This window comes from Lissotriton helveticus, chromosome 12 (assembly GCF_964261635.1).
Source record: "Lissotriton helveticus chromosome 12, aLisHel1.1, whole genome shotgun sequence".
Taxonomy (NCBI): domain Eukaryota; kingdom Metazoa; phylum Chordata; class Amphibia; order Caudata; family Salamandridae; genus Lissotriton; species Lissotriton helveticus.
The window spans coordinates 103,341,611-103,362,589 of record NC_136073.1 but is presented as its reverse complement, the minus strand read 5'-3'; the positions used below and the strand labels follow the sequence as shown (position 1 = coordinate 103,362,589).

The 20,979-nt window shown below is 42.6% G+C and overlaps 1 protein-coding gene across 1 annotated transcript in view; it reads left to right on the top strand.

Moving 5' to 3' along the window:
• LOC144797961 (extracellular calcium-sensing receptor-like) overlaps positions 1-20,979 on the top strand; it is a 175,055-nt gene that overhangs the window by 133,241 nt on the left and 20,835 nt on the right. Inside the window, exon 4 of the mRNA XM_078668767.1 lies at positions 4,593-4,683. Coding sequence (XP_078524893.1) covers positions 4,593-4,683 — 91 coding nt within the window. The remainder of the gene's footprint in view (positions 1-4,592; positions 4,684-20,979) is intronic.

The following is a 20,979-nucleotide window of genomic DNA, read 5'->3' as shown; positions in this document are numbered from 1 at the left end:
TCTAGACCGATGTGCACCACTTTGGAGCCTTTATGCGTAGTCCCTGTTTTTGTTTGGTTGTTCAGGTAATACAGATGATTGCTTATATGTTACTCTATTCTTGTACTTAATTTTCTTCTTTTTCTCCTTCCTTTCTCCTTTTTTTCTTCTTACTCATCTCTCTTTCATTCTTCTCAAATTTTCATTTTAAAACTTTTATGAAAAATGCTACAGTTCTATATTACTTTGGGTTTTTTCCGGCGCAAGGCATTATGGTTTCCTTTGGTTGTTTATGCCAACCTGTTAAATCATTTACAAAAATTTTATATTTTGTTTTAGATATCGTGTTCACAAAATGCTTGAGGAGATGTACATCATTTCACTCTGTACTGTTTAGCTACTTTCTTCAATAAAGAATTTTTAACAAAAAAACACTAATGAAATAACACAAAAAAATTCTACTTCATACAAATAAAATTTTAGGAAAGGATTTAACAATAAAAACATAACATGTATGTAATTACACTCCAAATGATAGAATTTTTAATGAAGTGTTGGATACTAAAACTGTCATATTTACTTTTCCCACTCCAACCTATATCAATATGGAAAGGTGTTGGACACTAAAAGGGTAACATTTACTATTCTCACTACAATCTTTTCTGATGAAGGTTTGGGGCATGAAAGGGGTGAAGACTACTATTCCTACTCCAACCTAAGCCAATATGAGGAAAGTGTTAGACCTTAAACTGGTGACATTTAGTATTCCCACTCCAATCTAAATTAATTTGGAGACAGTGTTGGACATTGAAAGGGTGCCATTTACTATTCCCACTCCAATCTATACAAATGTGGGGAATGCGCTGGACACTAAAAGGGTAACATTTACTATTAGCACTCCAACCTATGGGATTTTAAAGAAGGTGTGGGACACTAAAGGGGTGAACAATGCTATTCACATTCCAATCTAAACCAAATTGGGGACCTTGCTGGACACTAAATGGGAGACATACGTTTCCCCCTTCAATCTAAACCAATTAGGAGAAAGTAGTGGACACTAAAAGGGTGTTATTTGCTATTCCCACTCCTACCTATACTAATTTGGGGAAGGTCTTGGACACTAAAAGGTTAACTTTTACTATTACCACTCAAATCTATACCAATTTGAAGAAGATGTGGGCCACTCTAGTGATGAAACACGCTATACTCACTCCAATCTAAATCAATTTGGGGACAGTGTTGGACACTAAAGAGGTGACATACACTATTCCCACTCCAATATAAACCAATTTCGAGAAAGAGTTTGTCACTAAAGGGGTGACATATACTATTCCCACTCCAATCCAAACTAATTTGGAGATAGTGCTGGAAACTAAAAAGGTGTCATTTATTATTCCCACTCCAACCTATACTAATGTAGGGGACATATTTGGTCATTAATCCCACTCCAATCTATACCACTTCGAAGAAGTTGTTGGACACTGAAAGGGTGACCTTTACACTTCCCACTCCAATCTAACCATATTGAGGGAAGGTGCTAAAGTATAAATAAGTTACATTTACAACTCTCACTCCAATGTACCCATATTGGGAAAATGTGTTGGGCACTAAAAGGGGTACATTTACTATCCCTACTCCAATCTTAGGCTACTTGAAGAAGGTGGCGGACACTAAAGGCATGACATTTACTATTCCCACTAAAATCTAAAATACTTTCAACATGGTAATGCACATTAAACATTTTATATACACAAGTGATCATTCATAAGGACACACACTTCTTATTTAATAAATCAAATTTTAATTATAAAACATAGTAACAAACTACAAACAGATATTCATATTTAAACATTAACATATATGAAAATATATTGTTATTACTAATTAATATACATTACCTTCACTCCTAAACTTTAAACCATAAAATAGAATATTAAATCATAATCCAAAATGAACAATCATAAAATATAAAATATATAAAACTCATTTATAAAAACCAAATGCATCTTTTGCATAAAATATTATTTTGAAAATACATAATATTGAAATGTGTTTTACATACAGCTATATAATTGAAAACCCTTATAGAGGAAATTCTAATAAGATTACATTATTAAAATACAATCTTATATATTTTCAATGTTTACATAATTGCTATATATTTCTGTATTTAATACCATTATTATATTTTTATATACTTTCAAATAACCGTTTTAAAATATATTAATGTAAGAAAATACATTTTTAAATTTAAAAACATTATTTTGCATATTATTATAATAATTAACGTAAAACTTTATGCATTTTTAAAAAATCATCCCACCCTTATCCAATAAAAGGCCAATATCCAGTTAATAAAAAAGTATGAAACCATTATTGATGCACATTTATATAACTAAAAAAATACAATTTAAAAAATGTCATAGCTAATCAATTATCTTAAGAAAACATCAAATTAAGAAAATTAATAGACAAGTAGAATCAAACACACTGCAATCAAATACATACTAATTAAGACTTACAACACTACATACAACACTAAAAACAATATTTTTACCTTTGATATTCCTGTTGACTATATTTTTGACATCCCGATATTCTTGACAATATTTTTGTCTCACTATATTTTTTTCTGAACACCTTGTTTTTATTTCTCCTATTACTAAAGAAGGCTGTACTATTAGTACAAGAACATTATACTAAAACCAATAAAAACAAGTCTAGATGACCTAAAGGCGAAGATATTCTTTTTGAGACAATAGTCTTGAGACTTGGGATACAATTGCCAATAGGATATTGAATTCCTTAACAACTATAACTCCAATTCTCTGGTGTTATAGGGTCTCCCAACAGTATAATAAAGCATACTAATTATAGATACTTACTCATTACTAAGAATCTTGTTGTGAGTATCAACTCACTCACAAATCCATTGTCTGAGTATATAGATCATTTCCTGAGACCATTTGTCCAATCAGTAACGTATGTGAAAGAAACAGCAACAATGATAAGTTCAGAGGAGAAAGGGAATCTCTGGTCAACCTGACATCGAGTCCAAATGTACAAATATGCCACAAAGGGCAGCTATTCAAGAAACATGTACATTCTTATTCTGTACAAGGAACTCCAAGAGACAGTTTTCCCTGATTTAATTGTAAGTGGATCGGAGCTATTCACCATGGAAAACATCTTTCTGTATCATTAATTTTACATGTCAAGAAAAGGGGTATAACTTTATCAATATGTAGTAAGTTTCAAGTATGATTGACACAGGGTTGTGGCACTGTTTCTTTTGCATGTCTTCTTGCTTCTTTTTTATTGTGCCAATGCAGTGGAAGAAATTAAAATTTACACTGGTTTGGCAAAATTAAAAATGTTTATCTGATAACAGATTGAGAGTAGCATCAGGAGTATAGAACTATGTCATCTTGTGAATCCACTATTGCTTGGTTCTCAAAACTGTTTGGGAATTCCTTTTTGTTAGAAGTCTTTCTCTGTCCATGTACATGAGTGGATATTTGGCTGGTTTATATTTTACAATGGCCATTGGCTGATTCAGTACTCCAATAGATTATGTATAAAACTAAATATTGAACAATGCCTTTTGAAGTAAAGACACTTCTTGATGTTCCTAGAGAGGCTTTATAGTATGGAAGAGTACTTCCTTGAAACAAGTTTGGACTGCTTTCCAATGTTCTCATTAGGAAGTCAGAAAAAAGATAATAGGTCTCGGATTACAGTAGTATTACACAAATGTATTTCTTTGTAAATGGTTTTTACTAAGTCTGTTCCGTATCTGCAAATGCCAGTGTTGCCAGTGTTAGAGGAGTAAATTCAAATAAAACATATGTGCGAAAGTACATTAAGGAGAAAAGTGCAGCCAGTAGTAAATTGAAGCTCCCAGGTTCTCAAAAAAAAAAAGTCAAAGACAAACCAAACATGATAGTGAGGGTAGTGAGGGCCATGGGTGCAGTGAATTTGCAGGCATACAGGTATGGAGGTTTTTGGGGAAATGAAAAATAAAATAAAACAGACTAGGAGGGTAAGCAACAGGAGATGAGCAGGGGTTGGTATGCAACACGGACAGCACAGGGTGATAGGCAGTAGATTTATCAGGGAAGCAGCACACAAGGGAGAGAGAAAGAAAACAATTGCATTCTCCTGGCGTGTTGATGAGAAAGTAACAAAGTATTTCTTCAGAATGTAAGCAATGGCAAGATACAAGTCATCCAATCATAAGGATGGTGAATAAACTATGCTGCAGGGATGGATAAACATAACAGAAAGAAGAACAGCCAGCAAATAAGAAGCACATTGGGCATTAAAGAAAGCTAACTAATGGTAAGTAATACATTCACCCAAAGGCCACTGTAAGTATTAGTATTTTCCATAATAAAGCTTCAACACCAGACAGATTGGGTTGTCTTTAAGCTAGACCTGAAAATATGTACTGTGCCTCTGAGATCATAAAGTAATTGCCCCAGGATTGAAGGCAGTTGTGTCAATCATTTTCATCACATCTCTTCAAGTAGTACAAGCTCTTGTGATTAGGTCTATATTTCTTGTGAAATAAGTGTTTTTCTGTCTTCTCACAAGGTGTTCTTTTTTCTTAGGTAAGCTATTTTTCTTCAAGCCCCATGCTAAATGATAAGTTTCAGTTTCCTTCATTTTTCCGCACCATTCCCAGTGATATTGACCAGGCCCTTGGACTGGCCCATATGGTGACTCACTTTGGCTGGACCTGGGTGGGGATAGTGTCCAGTGAGGATGACTATGGCACACTTGGATCTCAGCTCTTAAAAGAGGAGCTCCTTAAGTCTGGAGTCTGCATTGCTTTCCACAAAGCCTTGCAATCGTCCCTTTGACCATGCAAATCAGAGACAATTTGGATGTGGTAAAGACCTCCTCTGCCAACATCATAATTGTCTTTTTCCCTGGCCTTTTTCTGCCACCAGTATTGGAGGAGCTAGCTAGACAGAACATCACTGGGAAAGTGTGGATTGCTACTGATGCTTGGTCAACCAGTCCCAGTATTTCTAACATGAAAGAATTGACCCAGATGTTGAAGGGAACAATTGGTCTAGCAGAAAAGGAAGGAACTATGCCTGCACTTAAAGAATTCCTTCTTGGACTTCGTCCTTCAACCTCTCCAGATGATATATTTATGAAGACCTTTTGGGAGCAGTCATTTGGTTGTCAGTGGCCTGACAATAAAGACAATGTGGAAAAATTGGGATTAAATAAAACTGAAACGTTTTGCACTGGATCCGAAAGGCTTCAACAGTTCAAGAGCCAGTATTCTGATGAATATGATCCAAGAATCAGCTATAATGTTTATAATGCTGTTTATGCGGTAGCACATGCCCTACATGATTTCCAGTCATGTGTGCCAGAGCATGGCCCATTTGCTGGTAAAACATGTGGAGACATCATGAATATAAGACCATGGCAGGTAAGCATGAATGTGTAATTCTGCTAATAGCCCAATGGGTTAGTGTGTGTAAAATCTGCAGTTCAGAGTTAAGCATCTCAGTGGGAACAGCCTTTTCTTCAGAGGGTGATACAAATGGATCGTATTACACATTGCCTATTGTGTATTTATTTTAAATTCTATGTTTTGTTTTTTTACACTTAGGGCCTCATTATGATGTCGGTCAGAAAGCTTCCGATCAATCGTATTTTCCTTACCCATGTCGAAACCCATGTTTCTGACAACTTGCAAACATTTCCAACTGACCGATTAGGATGGAAAGGTAACGGTTTGATCTGCCTGACTCGGTTCCCACTGGCATTCAAAGACTTTGAGTCAGTTGGAGCTGAGTCGTACAGCTCTATGGACCGTGTTTCTGACAGATGTATTACGATGTTGGATTCAGACAGCCTTTCCGACTCGGTTTGTCCGACATGGAATGGCTGTGGGAAACTGACTTTGGGGGTCAGTAGAAGGCCTCCTCTTCACCCGGAGGCCTCCCGTTAGGGTCCTTGGGGATACGTAAGGAACCCCCCTTTGAAACCATGCACAATAAGTCAGGCACCATTGGGTGCAAGCCACGGGCAGAGTGCAAGGTTTTTCGCAACCACCCTTTACTTCAATGGCAGCCTGCGTTGTCGGTTGAAACACAGGCTTTCATTGAAATCATGGGAGTACGACTGAATGGTGTTCTGGACCATCCTAATCAATCAATCATACTCCCAGAACCTGAGTCGGTCGAAAACGGTATCGGACAAGGAGTCGGTCGGAAAGCATTCTGACTGATTCCTTTTCCGATACCGTTTCCGACCGACTCGGGTTCTGGGAGTCTGATCGTAATGAGTCCAATAGCGGTAAAAATCAAGTGCAGTTAAAAGTGGCCACCAGTTGAAATTCAAATGTTCAGATTTCGTTTAAATTTCATAAATGCATTTTTTATCTAAACACCGCACAATGGTGAGGGCAAGTGGACTTATGTGATTCAGTGTCGTGAGCCAATATCACATAATAATGGATTTAACACATTTGGCACATAATTTGCGGATTTTGCCAAACCGTTGATTTTAGCTCAATTAGATAAAAGTACTATTGCCAGAGATTGTGTTGCATAATTGATCCTTTTCAATGCAGAATTTAAATACTCTTACTGTAAAATGTAGATAACTTTGCTCCCAACTTCTGGTAGCCTTGACCTTTGGCGAATGTTTTGGGAATGCCATAATGATGATGAAACCCATATTGCACATGGAACTTTGAAATGATTCCTGTATTTTGCTGCTGCTTGTGAAAAAAGGATGTTTATATGACTGCATTTTGTGCAAGAGAAGCACCTATATATATATATATATATATATATATATATATATATATATATATATATGCAGAAACACCTCCTTCCTTGAAAAGAGAGAAGCCACAGCGGGGGATCAGGTTGGAGGAAGCTTTAATGAAGCACACTCGGCAAATGCATTTCGGCAAGTAATTGCCTTCTTCAGTGCCCGGTGAGTGTTAACCAAGAGGCAAGTCCCTTCTCCCTTTCATTTGTCCTCCTCACCGCTGATTAGTAACACCCTTGCACCCTATCCCATGTGAGTAGGTGTGTCTATGTTGGATTTGGCCCACCGTGTCGCAGCAGACCACAAGTCCCAGCATGCCCCTGGATGGTACCGGGCTAAGCTGGAATCAGGTGCAAATCAGGCAAGGCATCCGGACCTCAGGAAAATAGGGGTTACAGCCACTGTCCTGGATAAAGTTCACCAAAGTCCTCCTTGTGTCCCCACACCGCATCAACCATGCCGCCTGGAATCAATAGCGCGAGGGTCCGACTGACAGTGCACCAGACCCAGTGTGAGGAAACATTCCCTCAGCATCGCGTTCTTTTCTTCCTGGATGGCAGGTGGGCTCCAGTCTTCCGATCACTCGGAACAAACAAAAGAGCAGCCGCAGCTGCCCACGCCAATGGAGATGGAGCCTCTTGATAATGCGGGGGCTTCTTAAACGCGGCACAGGCAACCGCGTTGTAGATATGCAGAAACACCTCCTTCCTTGAAAAGAGAGAAGCCACAGCGGGGTATCAGGTTGGAGGAAGCTTTAATGAAGCACACTCGGCAAATGCATTTCGGCAAGTAATTGCCTTCTTCAGTGCCCGGTGAGTGTTAACCAAGAGGCAAGTCCCTTCTCCCTTTCATTTGTCCTCCTCACCGCTGATTAGTAACACCCTTGCACCCTATCCCATGTGAGTAGGTGTGTCTATGTTGGATTTGGCCCACCGTGTCGCAGCAGACCACAAGTCCCAGCATGCCCCTGGATGGTACCGGGCTAAGCCGGAATCAGGTGCAAATCAGGCAAGGCATCCGGACCTCGGGAAAATAGGGGTTACAGCCACTGTCCTGGATAAAGTTCACCAAAGTCCTCCTTGTGTCCCCACACCGCATCAACCATGCCGCCTGGAATCAATAGCGCGAGGGTCCGACTGACAGTGCACCAGACCCAGTGTGAGGAAACATTCCCTCAGCATCGCGTTCTTTTCTTCCTGGATGGCAGGTGGGCTCCAGTCTTCCGATCACTCGGAACAAACAAAAGAGCAGCCGCAGCCGCCCACGCCAATGGAGATGGAGCCTCTTGATAATGCGGGGGCTTCTTAAACGCGGCACAGGCAACCGCGTTGTAGATATGCAGAAACACCTCCTTCCTTGAAAAGAGAGAAGCCACAGCGGGGGATCAGGTTGGAGGAAGCTTTAATGAAGCACACTCGGCAAATGCATTTCGGCAAGTAATTGCCTTCTTCAGTGCCCGGTGAGTGTTAACCAAGAGGCAAGTCCCTTCTCCCTTTCATTTGTCCTCCTCACCGCTGATTAGTAACACCCTTGCACCCTATCCCATGTGAGTAGGTGTGTCTATGTTGGATTTGGCCCACCGTGTCGCAGCAGACCACAAGTCCCAGCATGCCCCTGGATGGTACCGGGCTAAGCTGGAATCAGGTGCAAATCAGGCAAGGCATCCGGACCTCGGGAAAATAGGGGTTACAGCCACTGTCCTGGATAAAGTTCACCAAAGTCCTCCTTGTGTCCCCACACCGCATCAACCATGCCGCCTGGAATCAATAGCGCGAGGGTCCGACTGACAGTGCACCAGACCCAGTGTGAGGAAACATTCCCTCAGCATCGCGTTCTTTTCTTCCTGGATGGCAGGTGGGCTCCAGTCTTCCGATCACTCGGAACAAACAAAAGAGCAGCCGCAGCCGCCCACGCCAATGGAGATGGAGCCTCTTGATAATGCGGGGGCTTCTTAAACGCGGCACAGGCAACCGCGTTGTAGATATGCAGAAACACCTCCTTCCTTGAAAAGAGAGAAGCCACAGCGGGGGATCAGGTTGGAGGAAGCTTTAATGAAGCACACTCGGCAAATGCATTTCGGCAAGTAATTGCCTTCTTCAGTGCCCGGTGAGTGTTAACCAAGAGGCAAGTCCCTTCTCCCTTTCATTTGTCCTCCTCACCGCTGATTAGTAACACCCTTGCACCCTATCCCATGTGAGTAGGTGTGTCTATGTTGGATTTGGCCCACCGTGTCGCAGCAGACCACAAGTCCCAGCATGCCCCTGGATGGTACCGGGCTAAGCTGGAATCAGGTGCAAATCAGGCAAGGCATCCGGACCTCGGGAAAATAGGGGTTACAGCCACTGTCCTGGATAAAGTTCACCAAAGTCCTCCTTGTGTCCCCACACCGCATCAACCATGCCGCCTGGAATCAATAGCGCGAGGGTCCGACTGACAGTGCACCAGACCCAGTGTGAGGAAACATTCCCTCAGCATCGCGTTCTTTTCTTCCTGGATGGCAGGTGGGCTCCAGTCTTCCGATCACTCGGAACAAACAAAAGAGCAGCCGCAGCCGCCCACGCCAATGGAGATGGAGCCTCTTGATAATGCGGGGGCTTCTTAAACGCGGCACAGGCAACCGCGTTGTAGATATGCAGAAACACCTCCTTCCTTGAAAAGAGAGAAGCCACAGCGGGGGATCAGGTTGGAGGAAGCTTTAATGAAGCACACTCGGCAAATGCATTTCGGCAAGTAATTGCCTTCTTCAGTGCCCGGTGAGTGTTAACCAAGAGGCAAGTCCCTTCTCCCTTTCATTTGTCCTCCTCACCGCTGATTAGTAACACCCTTGCACCCTATCCCATGTGAGTAGGTGTGTCTATGTTGGATTTGGCCCACCGTGTCGCAGCAGACCACAAGTCCCAGCATGCCCCTGGATGGTACCGGGCTAAGCTGGAATCAGGTGCAAATCAGGCAAGGCATCCGGACCTCGGGAAAATAGGGGTTACAGCCACTGTCCTGGATAAAGTTCACCAAAGTCCTCCTTGTGTCCCCACACCGCATCAACCATGCCGCCTGGAATCAATAGCGCGAGGGTCCGACTGACAGTGCACCAGACCCAGTGTGAGGAAACATTCCCTCAGCATCGCGTTCTTTTCTTCCTGGATGGCAGGTGGGCTCCAGTCTTCCGATCACTCGGAACAAACAAAAGAGCAGCCGCAGCCGCCCACGCCAATGGAGATGGAGCCTCTTGATAATGCGGGGGCTTCTTAAACGCGGCACAGGCAACCGCGTTGTAGATATGCAGAAACACCTCCTTCCTTGAAAAGAGAGAAGCCACAGCGGGGGATCAGGTTGGAGGAAGCTTTAATGAAGCACACTCGGCAAAAGCATTTCGGCAAGTAATTGCCTTCTTCAGTGCCCGGTGAGTGTTAACCAAGAGGCAAGTCCCTTCTCCCTTTCATTTGTCCTCCTCACCGCTGATTAGTAACACCCTTGCACCCTATCCCATGTGAGTAGGTGTGTCTATGTTGGATTTGGCCCACCGTGTCGCAGCAGACCACAAGTCCCAGCATGCCCCTGGATGGTACCGTTTCCGACCGACTCGGGTTCTGGGAGTCTGATCGTAATGAGTCCAATAGCGGTAAAAATCAAGTGCAGTTAAAAGTGGCCACCAGTTGAAATTCAAATGTTCAGATTTCGTTTAAATTTCATAAATGCATTTTTTATCTAAACACCGCACAATGGTGAGGGCAAGTGGACTTATGTGATTCAGTGTCGTGAGCCAATATCACATAATAATGGATTTAACACATTTGGCACATAATTTGCGGATTTTGCCAAACCGTTGATTTTAGCTCAATTAGATAAAAGTACTATTGCCAGAGATTGTGTTGCATAATTGATCCTTTTCAATGCAGAATTTAAATACTCTTACTGTAAAATGTAGATAACTTTGCTCCCAACTTCTGGTAGCCTTGACCTTTGGCGAATGTTTTGGGAATGCCATAATGATGATGAAACCCATATTGCACATGGAACTTTGAAATGATTCCTGTATTTTGCTGCTGCTTGTGAAAAAAGGATGTTTATATGACTGCATTTTGTGCAAGAGAAGCACCTATATATATATATATATATATATATATATATATATATATATATATATATATATATATATATATATATATATATATATATATATATATATATATATATATATATATATATTACCTACTGGCGGTCGCCAGTTAGGAATATATAGTTAGGATTTTTTCTCTATGGGATTTTTGAAAATTCTATGTCTAATAACTTTGGCGTTTGTGGACGGAATCGGCTGAAATTTTCAGGAAAATGGCACATTTTGTTTCTGAGTAGCCCTTGAAAATTTGGGGGGGGGTTCGTCAAGGGGGGGCCGAGAAAAAAGGGGGGTCCCAAAACGTGTTTTTAACATTGAGTTTTCCATAGGGCGGTTGGCCTCACTTTTAGCCCGAACGGCTGAATGGATTTGCACGAAACTTGGCAAAATTGTAGGGACTGGTAGCCCGATGTGCCTTTTGTAGGTCTCAATATATGTGCTACAGTGGATTTTGAGAAATTAACCTTTAAAAAAAGATATATATCTGTAACAGCGGACCGGGCAGCTCTCCAGGACGCGTACTTTTCGCGCAACGGAGCTTTGTGAAGCAAAGCTGATTGGTTCTCCGGCGTCTGTAAACATTCCAAACAGTCCGTAGCGGCCGCCATCTTGTCTCTCGGTAGGATCGAGAGACAAGCGGAGGCCAAACCGAAGGGGCAAATGACCATAAGGGGGCATAGTAGATCCTCCCTGACCGTTTAGGTTTGATGTGGAGGTTTTAAAAGGGCCCCGCGGGGCAAAAAAATAAATAAATAATAATAATCGAACAGCTGAATGGATTTGCACGAAACTTGGCAAAATTGTAGGGACTGGTAACCCGATGTGCCTTTGCTAGATCTCAATATATGTGCTCCAGTGGATTTTGAGAAATTAACGTTCAAAAAAAGATATATATCTGTAACAGCGCACCGCTTCGCGTACTTTTCGCGTTACGGAGCTTTGCGAAGCGAAGCTGATTGGCTCTCCGGTGTCTGTAAACATTCCAAACAGTACGTAGCGGCCGCCATCTTGTCTCTCGGTAGGATCGAACAGCTGAATGGATTTGCACGAAACTTGGCAAAATTGTAGGGACTGGTAGCCCGATGTGCCTTTGCTAGGTCTCAATATATGTGCTTCAGTGCATTTTGAGAAATTAACGTTCACAAACAAGATATATATCTGTAACAGAGCTCCGCTTCGCGGAGATAAAATTATATGTGTATTACCTAGCTGTTGCTAACACCAGTTAGCGACGGCTAGTAGAAGATAGCGACCATCTTGGGCCCCACTTTGCATGTGAGTGATATTTATCACTAATGACATGCAAAGTGGGCATGCCAAGATGTTAGCGACTGGAAACAGTCGCTAACATCGCTATCTCCTATTATCAACTTTTGGAAATATTCGAGATAAGCGCGAATATCTCCAAAAGCTACCACCTGCCCTGAGCAGTTCTTAGCCATGTTATCCAATGGGAGGTGGATAACATGGCTAAGAGCATTAGCTCGGTAATGCATGAATATCGCTGAGTTTTCAGCGATATTAATGCATTGCGGTCGTTTTTTATCGTATTTGCGATAAACCTTGATAATAGCAAGGTTTATCTGCGATAATTTCTGACGGTAAAAAAATCGTTGCTAAGCATCGTTAGGGATAAATATCGCTTAACTTTGGTAATATGCCCCAACGTCTGTTAACGTTCGATTCGAAGGAAATCAGGAAGTGTTGAAAAACATTGTCTGCGCCATCTTGTCTTTTTTCAAATGCCACACTTTTGTCGTGCACGGCAGCCATTTTAGATGCCTTGACCAGACCCACTCTGTGCACGCTGTCGATCCTTAGCATGGCTCCCCACCCTCGCAAGCATCTCCCCCAGGCAGTGGTCACCCCCGCTCTCTGTCTTATGCATGGGTAATAAACCTCCCCCCATCTGCGCTGCTCTTCCCTGAGAATCACACCCTGTGCCCGCCCGACACCTCCCTTTCGCCCTATTCACTACCGCACCCTCTGACACTCCTTTTCCTCTGTGTCCGATTGTCCAGGCTGGTCCTAGGGTATCAGCTAGCCCTGCAGATGTAGTTTATGGCCACAGCTGTAAAGAATCACCCCTCTTCAAAGGAGTTATAGTAGATCAAGGCCCACACTCGATGAGATCCGTCACAGCAGAAGCGTTGCTATTATCTGAAAACCATCCTGTATTGTGATTGGGGAGGGGACCGAGCCTGAAGCGGAAGATTCCAGGGATGACTCTTTGTACATCAAAGTTTTTACAATTATGTGTCACATTAAAAATATATAGCACTCCGACAAAGTAGTAAGATTATAAAACGTTAATAATTTATAAATATATACAAGAAAACAAAAATAGTAATAACATATAAACATTTTTAGGGAAAAACAACGAAGTAGCGGTCGGCTGTGCGAATAGTCCCAACGCAGCACAACGTCCAGATTTCCGGCATGGGGCGTCGCGGGGGGTGGGTCATCAGTAGCAAACTGTTGTGCGAATAGTTCCAAGGCAGCAGAACGCGCTGAAATCTAGATGACACGAAAGTGATGTCTAGTAAGTTGCCACCCAGCAAATAACGGCGTGGGGCGTCGCGGGGGGTGGGTCATCAGTAGAAAACTGTTGTGCGAATAGTTCCAAGGCAGCAGAACGATGGCACCAAGGTGATGTCCAGTAAGTTGCCGCACTGGTTTTGATATCCTACAATGCTGCTCCGAATAACGGCGTGGGGCGCCCCGGGGGAGGCGGCGTGAACGGGCCTCTCCAGGTGGAGTGTCATCTGTTGTAGTGGGGCGCCCCTTTACCGTTTCAGTTGCCATTCCGTCCGTTTTTGGTCCACTGTGTCAAAAGCCGCAATTCAGCTGAGTTGCGCCCACTCTTGCGGTGCAGCGATAGGCGGCTGTCACAGGACTCCCCTCCGCCTTGAGAATTCATCAAAAGTTTTGGGGGCCCCGACTCCTGCAGGCTTCTGGTGGGGAGCGGCTGCCATGATTGCTCGCGGAATGACCACGACTGAGCTACGAGATGGTGGTGCTCTCATGCTGACGCCAGCTTCAGTCTGAAACATCCAGAAACAAGGTGGGGCTTTCATCGTTTGGGAAAAAAAAAAGTTTTCATCCAATGAAAAGTGTTGTTTTTAGGTCATATGATCAAGCCTTCCATCATTAGGAAACCAAAAGTAAAATGAACCAATGAAAAGTTTTATAAACAAGTCACATGACCTGTTATGCGGCATAGGGTATAAAATGCGGAGAAAATACGTTGGCACGTGAGGCGGCGTCAGTAGCGGACCGATGTGCGAATAGGCCGAAGGCAATACAACGCGCCAAGATCCGGATGGCACCGAGGTGGTGTCATAGTTGAGAGTTCTGAGCAGCGGTTGTAACACTGTCTGAAGCTTATTTGCAGCTGCTGCAGCTTCACTACGCGCCAAGATCCGGATGGCACCGAGGTGGTGTCTAGTAAGGTGCACTGGTGTGGCCATCCTACAATGCTGAAAGTCGGCGTGGGGCGCCCCGTTGGCCTGTGAGTTTGCGTCAGTAGCGGACCGATGTGCGAATAGGCCGAAGGCAGCACAACGCGCCAAGATCCGGATGGCACCGAGGTGGTGTCTAGTAAGTTGCCGCACTGGTGTGGCCATCCAACAATGCTGAAAGTCGGCGTGGGGCGCCCCGTTGGCCTGTGAGTTTGCGTCAGTAGCGGACCGATGTGCGAATAGGCCGAAGGCAGCACAACGCGCCAAGATCCGGATGGCACCGAGGTGGTGTCTAGTAAGTTGCCGCACTTCTGTGGCCATCCTACAATGTTGAAAGTCGGCGTGGGGCGCCCCGTTGGCCTGTGAGATGGCGTCAGTAGCGGACCGATGTGCGAATGGGGCCAAAGGCAGCGCAACAATATTTTCTGATTTGAAGACACCACAAGGCGCTGAGATGCCAAGATCCGGATGGCACCGAGGTGGTGTCTAGCAAGTTGTGGCACTGGTGTGGCCATCCTACAATGGTAAAAGTCGGCGTGGGGCGCCCTGTTGGCCTGTGAGATGGTGTCAGTAGCGGACTGATGTGCGAATGGGGCCAAAGGCAGCGCAACAATATTTTCTACAATATTTTCGGAGTAGAAGACACCACAAGGCGCTGAGATGGCAAGATCCGGATGGCACCGAGGTGATGTCTAAGTTGCGGACCGATGTGCGAATGGGGCCAAAGGCAGCGTAACAATATTTTCTGTATGGAAGATACCAGTAGGCGTTGAGATGCCAAGATTCGGATGGCACCGAGGTGATGTCTAGCAAGTTGCTCTACTGGTGTGGTCATCCTACAATGCTGAAACTCGGCGTGGGTCGCCCCATTAGCCTGTGAGATGGCTGTTCTTTGGATTTGGGCCTGGTCCACTAAAATGGCCCTGGGACACCTTAGAACTCGGACGCTCGATTTTTTTTTCCTTTCCTGTACATGCAAAAAAAGGTAAATGCCCGGTACGTTACACGCTTCATCTGCCACGATGAACTCTCCAGAGGAACCGAAAAAATATATAGTTGTGGTAACTATACCATGCATCGTCATATGGAGAGGTGGCACCAATTAATTATAGTGCTGCATAAAAGAGAGATTTGGAGGAGAACCCCTGACCTGCTAGTACATTCATCAAAGAAGTGGCACTGAGAGCTTCAGAGGCAAGGGAAACGGTCCCAAATATTTAGAAGAACTTTGGAAAGATTAAAATGACATGTTTAGATTGTGGTAAATTAATTTCATGTGGACAGATGAGTGTTACTCTAATAAATACAGCATATGAACATCATCATAGTCGATGGTTGGTAGAGACATTTTGACTATATCCTGGACCTGCCCGTCCTCGCCCAAAATGGCGCCGGAATAAATGGGACTCGTAACTCCTTGTTGTGTACTGGTTGCAGAACCTTGAAATCACGAGATACGTATGCAGTTTTGAAGCACATGGCGGGCGGGGACGAGAATTGATTGAATATTTCGACATCCCTATTGATATTAAGTTCTGATGTGTTATTGATTACTGTACTGTTGAAAGTTCGAATTAACGTCACCCATGGTACTTGCCCGCAAATGTATATCTAGATAATTTTATTGTAACTGGCCCTGTCGTATTTTAATTATAAAATGTACGTCCACCGATTCCGTAACTGTTAGACACCTTAGTTCTTGCAACCTAATGGCCCGCCCGTTACGTTCCTCTACAGTGTAAATGGCTATTCATCATATACGATTACAGTTTGCTCCGTGGCAGGCCCACGTGGTTATAGGCTCGTATTTGTATAATGAAATTTTCACAATAAAGGTTTTTAAAAGAAAACATGGTAGTAGTATATACATTGGTAAAGTTTTTAATAATAGTCACTGTTTTAGAATCATTAAAAGGCAAGTGAAATAAAGCAGACCAATTACATGAAGGGTAAAAGGTATAATACGAAGGAACGCAGTAAAGATAAATGGTCAAGGGCTGTTGTGTTTTCTATTCCTGCAACATAAAGTGATCGATAAGAATCTCATATTCAGGCGTATCGGCGACTAAGACAGCAGGTCGACCCTCTTTTGCTCAACGGCTCCGTCATGGGACGAAGAAACGCTCTTTTTCTCGAAAAAAGAATATATTTTACTTGCAGGACACTTGTAAAATTTCCGGGAAAGTACATTAGCCTGGAACATTATAACATATATTTAAGAAAAAATAATGTTCGGAAGTAATGAAAAGCGTAATTTTTAGGTGATATGACCAAGCCTTTCATCATTACAATAAGAAAAGTAAAATGAACCAATGAAAAGTTTTATTAACAAGTCACATGACTTGTTATGCTTACGTTACGCGCTGCGCGCCCCGGATGACTTCCGGATGCGCTAACGCGGCGCGTCATATGACGCATTACGCGACAACGCAGGTCCAGAATATAGTCAAAATGTCTCCACCAACCAGCGGTCGGAACACAACCCCTTTCAGCAGGCTAAATAGTTCTGTTAAATGACAACAGAAGGGACAGGCAACAAGAACCATCAGTCAAAGAGGGGAGGGCTAGTTCTTCTCTACCGGGTTACATTGGGGCGCTACCGGAACTGATCGAATTGGTAGTCTACAGTGTTTCTGGATGTTTCAGACTGAAGCTGGGGTTAGCATGAGAGCAGCACCATTTCGTAGCTCCGTTGTGGCCATTCCGCAACCAATCATGGCAGCCACTCTTTATCGTTATTTTGGGCGGGGTGGGTGGCGGAGCCGAGCTGTTTTGCAGCCATCATTGTGTGGAGTTCAGTTCATCTCACTAGTTTTGTATTTGTCATGAGGGGTTGTTCCTAATGTTTCTATTTTAGCGAGGTCAAAAAGAGATCCCATTAGTGGCCTACTGATTTTACTCGATTCCTTTTCTTTTTTTTTACACGATTTTTTGTTATCTGCAAAGACTAAACAGAGTATTGCGACTCTGTGTTTGTTTGTAAATAGAGAATGAACCAAGGAGAACTAATTCTAAAACTGTAAATACTTGGATAACAATCAATCAAATGGAGAGAGAAGCAGGCACGACGGATTACAACGGGGGCAAAGGCCTGCGTTAACTACCTTTCACTATCTGCAAAGAGAGAGTACTCCTAATAGAAATGAGGGGGGGGGGCACCATTCAAAGCAGATCAGTGTGCATAAACACGAAAATGTTTTCACTTACCACGTACTTGACATTCGACAGCTTATGATATTTGCTATTAAAAAACCATTGAAATTCACTGAAAAAACCATAGGTTATAGACCATATATAGTTAGGAATTAGCATTTACAAAACCTTGAAAATTCACTGAAAAAACCATAGGTTATAGACCATATATAGTTAGGAATTAGCATTTACAAAACCTTGAAAATTCACTGAAAAAACCATAGGTTATAGACCATATATAGTTAGGAATTAGCATTTAAAAAAACTTATTTTACTCACACAAAACCATTGAAATTCCATATTTAGTTAGTTGCACTAACTATATATCGCGCACCCGCAATCCACTGCTGATCATGTCACATATTACATCATTCATGACATGGTCAGTGACATCACTGATGACATCACTGATGACATCTCAAATTACATCACTGATGACATCACTGATGACATCTCATTTGACATCATTCTTGTGCTAATACGATAAACCTCTTCAGACTCTAATATAACCTTAGATACACTCAGTGTATACAGACACTCACACACTGCCACTCATCCATGGAGTTACTCACACACCCAGTCAGTCATGCAAAGAAACAATCTCACCTCCATTTCTTCAACTATACAGTTATACACACCTTACTTATTGAAACATATACTAACACATATTTACTCTCTTATACAATCCCTGATACAAGTTCACAATGATCGATACAACCACTCACTCATTCAGTGGCTCTCATGCACAGTTATTTATATATGCCAACTCTCACATGTACTGTGTTTTACATATGTACTTACTATGACATGTAGCATTGAGATATCCATTCACTCATCAATACACTCATGCACACAGTCAACTGCCCATGTAGCTGTTTCCACATGCACTCTTGAACTCATACACCTAGTGAATAAACTGGTCACACATCTATGCACAGAGTCACACACCTTCCAGCCACCCCCACACAAACTCAATCTCCCATAGAAATACTTGGGCAACCAATTAATAACACATATAGCCTCTCGTATAGCTAATGATCAACACATGCAGCAGTTTACATCACAACAGACATAATGATGCACAAATTAAGACAGTTTAGTCACTAACCCATGCATTCAGTGAGACACATTTAATCACTCACTTATACAGTCAGTCACGCACCTACTAAATCCTTCATCCAGACACTTATACATCCACTCATTCTTCAATATGTAAGACATATTTTAACTTTACAGAAACATACAGTCACTGGATGTTGTCATCAGTGATGTCATCAGTGATGTCATTTGAGATGTCATCAGTGATGTCATCAGTGATGTCACTGACCATGTCATGAATGATGTAATATGTGACATGATCAGCAGTGGATTGCGGGTGCGCGATATATAGTTGGTGCAACTAACTATATATGGAATTTCAATGGTTTTGTGTGAGTAAAATAAGGTTTTTTAAATGCTAATTCCTAACTATATATGGTCTATAACCTATGGTTTTTTCAGTGAATATATATATATATATATATATTTTTTTTCATCCAATGGCTCTGCAGTAAAGAAAGCACACGGCAGCAGAGAAGTCGGTAAAAACTTCATTTATTGCGTGAGGATGTCCCAGCTTCTGTCCTTTAATCTTGTTAGCCCGACGCATTTCAGTGCTATCCTGCACTTTCCTCTGGGGCTGAATGACAGTGAGATTTGAATGGCACAAATTTCCCTCCTTGCCACCAAACAATTCCCTAAGGTAAAAGTATGCCTGAATTCCATAATTACAGCTGCAGTATGCAATTTACTGCCTTATCTGAAAACCTCAAAATAAATTATAGTAAAATAGCAGAGATTAATTTGAATAACACTTATGCACTAGTCTCAATCGACTTGTAATGAATATACCCCCTCAACATCTGAATCCCCCCTCAACATCTGAATCTTTTTGGGCTCTCAAGAATAAAGTCTGCCATTGGTTAGATCAAAATCATCCTCTACCCTCAAATATCAACAGTAAATTACTCATGGTAGAGAGAGCACCTTGGGTAGGCGAGAACAAAAAAAAATACAAGGGGACTGTGTTGTTGTGTCCTTTGAGGATTCGTGCCCGGTGGAACATATAATTGCAGGGCCCCCCTGTATCACTAACTCTTCAATTTCAGCCAAACCCCTATCCTATTTCTACATGGTCTCAGACTATCGTGGTAACAGGTGGAGCTGGCTGAGAGGCTTAAACCATACAGGAAGAGGAACAAGAGGGGATTCTTGGCAGGATCACAATTCAATCCAGTGGACTGGGAGGAATCCATCACTTCCTATAAGGGGTAGTCGTTTCCATGACAATAACCAGCAAAATGGGACATGGTCTGGTAATCATAAACATAATACCATCAGCCAGTGGGATGGTGGCGTTAATGAAGGGTGGAGTGTAGTACCAAGGAGAACGGGTAGGCCATTGTATGGCCCAGATCTCCCTAATGGAGTATGGCCAGGTCCACAATTCAACCCCCCGCCTATACCTTGTTTCAATCGTTACAGCGTTTTGGAAAATGTGGATTGACTTCCAGTTATTTCATCGGGGGAAATAATACTAAGGGATATGATAGAACCTTCAGGTTCAGAAATATCTATGTCAGGAGAGACTCAAGTTTATCTAAAAACCTATAACTCTGGGTTTGAAAACAAGTTGGCTGACCCTTTATACTTAAAGGGAACAGAAAAGGCAGTAGTAGGGGTAAAGACAGAACGGACTGTAGCAGAAGTAGGGAGTGTCAAGCTGGATGAGTTACTCCTGGAACCTGTTGAACCTAGTTGTCCTGAAATGGAAACTGCCCCTATCCATTTATTAACTGCACCGACTGTAGACGGCACCCCTATTAATATCCTTTCCTGGAATATAGCAGGGCTCAAAAAAAATCTTGCAATTCCAGAATGGAATAATTTTATTGAACCATTCGATATATGCATGTTTCCGGAAACATGGTGTCTGTCTCCACAATATAAAAATGGGTATTCTACCTATTATGTACCGGCTGTTTTCCTCAGGGAAAGGCCGCCCATCTGGTGGCCTACACATATGGGTGAAAGTAAACCTAAATTATGTTGTTAAAGTGTTCAATGTTCCCTCAGACGACATCCTGTACATCTCTCTGAAAAGCCCAAAGGGGGGCAAAATACATATTTTTTGCATTTATGCAAGAGGATCGCAGGGCTGTCAAACCTCACAAACAATAGAGCTATTGGATTCAAAGTTATTAGAACTGGCTCCGGGATAAAAAAATTTGGTGGGTGGCGATTTTAATTGTACTTTCGAACCTCTGGATGATGAGGACATTCTGGGCTGGACCACGGAGGATTGGAAGTACTCCATACCCACCCTAGATCTGACACCTATTAAGAAATGGTATCCCAGAGCAATACAGTTGAATGCCCTAGCTTTGG